The sequence below is a fragment of the Nansenia antarctica genome (genome assembly GCF_963989245.1).
Source record: "Nansenia antarctica genome assembly, chromosome: 20".
Classification (NCBI taxonomy): Eukaryota; Metazoa; Chordata; class Actinopteri; order Argentiniformes; family Microstomatidae; genus Nansenia; species Nansenia antarctica.
In genome coordinates, this window is record NC_137693.1 from 6432174 (window position 1) to 6437331 (window position 5158).

Consider the following 5158-nt stretch of genomic DNA (forward strand, 5'->3'; position numbering starts at 1 on the left):
ACACAGAAAAGACTTTCATTTTACTGTTGGGAGTTTTAAGTCTTTCTACTTAAATGTAGAAAAATGTCTTATTGAAATAATACTTTTCTCCTACACACAGCAATGTCAGTAAGGACAATATGTAGGATGAACATTCGAGAACATAGTGTTTCTTCTAACATAGGGTTTCTTCTAATATAGGGTTTCTTCTAATAATAAGTATACCGTATCGGACCTCTATTTAGGCCTATATCTCTACTGTCTACATATGACTGTAAACTCTGTCTAAACCCTACGTGTGCATCCACTGCTTGTAGGACATTACAATAAGATCTATTTCAAGTTAGCTATTCAAGTTAATGATCGGAATAAAGATCTAGTGGTTTTAACAGCATATAGTAGGCCTTCTGTGTGTCTGTAAAAGTGGGTAGGTAGAAAGCACCTTTGGTACAGTTAACAGTCAATCATAATCATCATCAACCATAAACTAAGGAATAACTAACTATGGAATATTGCGGTAAGAAAGTGTGCATCAATCTTGTTGGGGATTATGGGATGTACAGTGTCAGTGCCCATGTTTCAAAGTAGATTCGACTGTGTTGAAACCTTGAGCTAAAGTCACTGACTGCTGTGGGTCTTTACTTTGTTAAACATTGACTGAACGGTCGATGACCTACCGTAACAACATCTATAAACTAAGATTGCTCTCCGCCACTTTAACGGACTAGTATAGTAGGCATAGCACCATCTATGAGCACGAATTCATTTCATATTTTTTGTTATATTATTATATAATCACAACATAACACCCCAATGAAAAAACAACGTTATTACGATATGAGTTAAGGCGATGGTAATTAACATTTTATTTATTTTTTAACAAGTCGTGAGCTTAATGATAAGGTTCTATCTCCGTTTAGGGCAGTTCAGAGATATTGAGCGTCAAAGTTTTTACATTCCATTATGTTCTGTGAGATGGAACCTTTGTATTTTATGAATTACTAACTCAAAAATGTCAACATTGAAAAAAATAACACCACACAGGCATTAATAAACACCTAATGGATCAGATTATGTAAAAAAACTCAATTTTGACAAAAATTGAGATAGAACCTTATAATTCTAACATCAGCGAACTGTGTGCTGAATCAGCTACCTGTGGTCCAAGGCTCCTTGTAAACTTCCTCAGAAGTCAAAGTACACGCGTGGTCAGGCGCGCCGGAACAGTAAGAACTCGCGTCCCGTGTCTCCGCGGCCAGTGGCACCAGCAGCGACAGCGCACAGACCCTGAACAGTGTCGCCTGCATCCTCAAACCTGAACAGTGAACACTACTAAACGGTACATTGTCCAGAGGTTTGTAGTCAGCCACAAGCGTACGTGTCGAAGTGCATGTCCCTCTCTCTCTCCGCCCTACCTAAGTGGGAAAGGAAATCATTGATGACTCAATTTAAGTATCATTTCCTCTATTTCTTTTCATTTCATTTCAAACCTTTATTTATTCTCGAGGTCACCCTCATGTCCAATGTCGCCGAGACATAGGCCGACAGATTATTCAACAAGTTATTCAACATTAAACATTGATCAATCAAAGAATCAGTTTACACGGTAAACATTTCAGTGTAATATTGGAGCGACTAGATTTAGCCAAAAATCCAAAGTTGCTGAGAGACGCGAGCAGGGTTTGGGTGAAGTTGTGTGACGCGCTAAAACAATTCGCTTGAGATAAAAAGGTACGTTTAAGGCATTTATTGAATATAAAACAATCAAGCTCGATGACGTAGGCTACATAAATCCATAAGCGATCAAAAACAAAGAATATCAAACAAATCGTAAATGAAATGCGGTCAACAAAAATACAGCGACCCTGTCCCCCCTCTCTCTCCACTCCCGCCATACAGGTAAACAGGTGCTTAAACTAACCTCAGGTAGGCCCGCCCATAATCATGTGACTTCCGGAAGGGTTATCAAACAATAAACAAACAAATCAAATAACTCCCAAATCTTTTTTTTTAATGATTAATAGTTTTTTGTTATTTTCAATAACCAGACAATGAACAGACATCCATCACAAGTAACAGTTGACATCCATCACAAGTAACAGTTGACATTGACAATAACTCACAAATCATAATAAACCCATTAGCTTTTGTACTAAATACTAAATACCCAACCCAATACATATTCATGGCTCCTACAGCAATATTAAGGAAGGAGATATATTACTGTACACTCAGATAGAAATGTGCCGCACAGAACAGACATTATTCTCTTTCGTATAGAATAGGGAAAAATCTCAGCCCTATACTACTGTACATTTCTATACTGCAACATTTAAAAATGATAACCCAACCAAATGAAGGAGCATCAGGTTGTACCTCTTCTTTTGGAAAACATCTTCCCACATTTGGTGCCCAGTTCTTATGTCACCCAAAATAGGGGGCCACACCCAGTGATGAGAGGTGGTTGCCACCTGTAATGATAGCACAAGATAGGCTAATGGCAGCTTTTACCTGTGAATACCACATATTTTAAACCGAAACACAGATAGTTATCTCTCCCTCTTTGGCCTTGATGAGGGGAATACATAAGAAAGGAGAGGTTCTGTCTGGAGGAGGGAGGAAAGAATCAGTCGAGGAGAAGGTGAGCAAGAGATCAGGACTCCAGGATGAGGTCACCGCTGTTAGTTATGGTTTTGGTGGTTTGTCTGCTCATCATAGAAGTTGGTGAGTATGGTGGATGATATATCGGTATTCCATAGTATTTATGATATGTAAAGGTGCATATTGTGTACAGTACACTTATTATATAGCCTACATGGCATGACACATGTCAGGGCCTTGGTGTAAATGGGCACAGAGGAGCATAATCAGATGATAAAGGTGACCGTTTTTTTAATGTAAAGTGGCATTGTGAGACACAATCAGAATCAGAATTCTGTGTAGAAGTATATTTGCACATACAGGAAATTGACTTGGTGAGGTTGGTGCATAGTATAAAACAATAAGCAAAAAACGAAGATGAATAAATTATGTAGTCTGTAAATTAGAATACTGTACATTTAAAATAATATTAATTACACTGTCAGTGTTTGTTGACAATTGACAGTGACCCCCTTCCCCTGTGTTGTATCCTCAGATGGAAAACGCAGAGGAAGCAGAAACAAGAAAAAGGAGATTTCAGCGCCCAGAGGAGTAAATGGGATTCAAAAGGCTTTCGGTGAGTCAAACACCTCATCAAATACCTACAGTACAGTCCATACCTCTTTTAACCTCTTTCTGTCTATGTGACTCCATGTGATTGCATGTGGCACTGGGTTAGGATTTGAACTAGTTTGAGAGCCTCTATTACGTTTTTATGTCCGTCTTATAAAGTTTCCTTCATGTTTGTGTCTGTTACAGAGTTTGCTGGCAACATAAATACAGAAAACAGTGGGCTGATAGATTTGGGTGAGGATAGTGCCCCATATTACACAACATGTACTGTATCTCTGTCCATTAAACCGTGATTAACCTGTTTTTAGGACTTTAAAGCGATACTCAACATTAGAGTGGACCCCACCCATCTATTACGTCCTTCTTAATAATCTCTAGATATTTGTATACCATGATGCTCAACTGGTATACCTGAATTAAATGATATTATATTAACCACACATTCACTACTGTTCTTTCCCCAGCGACAATAACAGAGAACACTATTGTGAATGAACATTTGAGATGTAAGTAACACAATGTTGCATTGCATAATGTAATGAAAAGCATATGATAGAGAGCACAATTATTATGATGCTATTGATCCGACTATTAATAGCGTTTCTTTATTTTCTTTGTTCTAGTGTCTACCCAAGGTGAGTTGTGTCACTGTAATGGAAACCATACATACATGCAGTACAGTGTTTTGTTTTTACATTTATTTGATGTATTTTCTGTAGTGATGAATTGGCTGCACAAAGTGGTTGACGTAGGTGAGTGATCTCTATTGTGTGTTTGTCTCTCTGTCTATACTGTGTTTCTGTCCATCCATCAGCGAGTAACACAATTATCTCTGTTAGGTAAAGGCATTGCTAACGGGGTCTGCAGGACAGGTGAGCATTGTGTAGTTGCAAAAGACCTGCTATTAATACTCCATCAAATACAAACTAAATACTTCATAGCTAAGGGATTCTTGTTATTATCCTATGAGGCCAGAGTGCAATACACATACTGTTCTCTCGTTTATCTCTTTCATGTCCTTTATCTCCACAGTCAGACATTTCTGAAGGATCTAAAGCAGGTGTCATGGCTGTGGGATGAGTAAGCAAAGAACGCCCTCCTCATCCATCCATTAAATATACTGTACAACCCTCAATCAGTCTGGAATTTTCTTATATGCTCTAGTAGTATAAAACACATTTTTAAGGCACTTGAAGTATAGCACTAGAGTATCTATGAGTATGTAGAATAACGTATAGGCCCTTTTCCAAGTGTGAATAATAAAAACTCATACTCTTATTCTCTCTATAATTTAGGAACACAGTGTCAATACTGTAGATGGACAGCAGAGGGCACCATTCCTATGAAATATGCTACGGTGCATCTGGGATAGCATTAGAGCTTGAGAGAAAAGTAGATAGGTACTTTATTGATCCCGAGGGGAAATTAGGGTGTTACAGCAGCATCACAAACAACAACAACAACAACAAAATAAAGTGATAGAATAAAATAAAACGAAAATAAAATAGACATCTGAACAAATATGGAACATTATATAAAGTAAGAACAGTCCAGTATGATTTAACATCCTCCGGCCTGACTCTGATCACCCCAATCGAGCCAGCCGGAGTTGTACAGTCTTATTGTGGCAGGCTGGAAAGGACATTTCAAGAACTGGAAAGAATATTTCTGAATGTAATTAATGAGTCTGCTATCTAACAATATGAACATTGTGGCACTTTTACCTACCATAACTGATGACTGTCAGCTCTCCTACATTACCTACCATAACTGATGACTGTCAGCTCTCCTACTCAAAGCATAATCTATCTAGAGAAAGTATAAGGACAGAAATGTATCATGGCATTGATAAACGTGTGAAGTGGTTCAGTTGATACAATGCTTTGAGCTCCATTTGAAATGTTGAATGGAACATGTGTTCATTCCTAACTGAGAAGTAACCTTGTCAAGATCATTAAAAGCTCTT

At 38.0% G+C, this 5158-nt stretch overlaps 1 protein-coding gene across 1 annotated transcript in view; it reads right to left on the reverse strand.

The window, feature by feature from the left end:
- The window catches only part of LOC308174525 (thiosulfate:glutathione sulfurtransferase), a 3050-nt gene extending 1707 nt beyond the window's left edge, over positions 1 to 1343 (reverse strand). The window contains exon 1 of the mRNA XM_080549614.1: positions 1136 to 1343. Within this exon, the coding sequence (XP_080405740.1) occupies positions 1136 to 1286 (151 nt within the window). The 5' untranslated portion in view covers positions 1287 to 1343. The remainder of the gene's footprint in view (positions 1 to 1135) is intronic.
- Positions 1344 to 5158: the final 3815 nt, after the last annotated feature.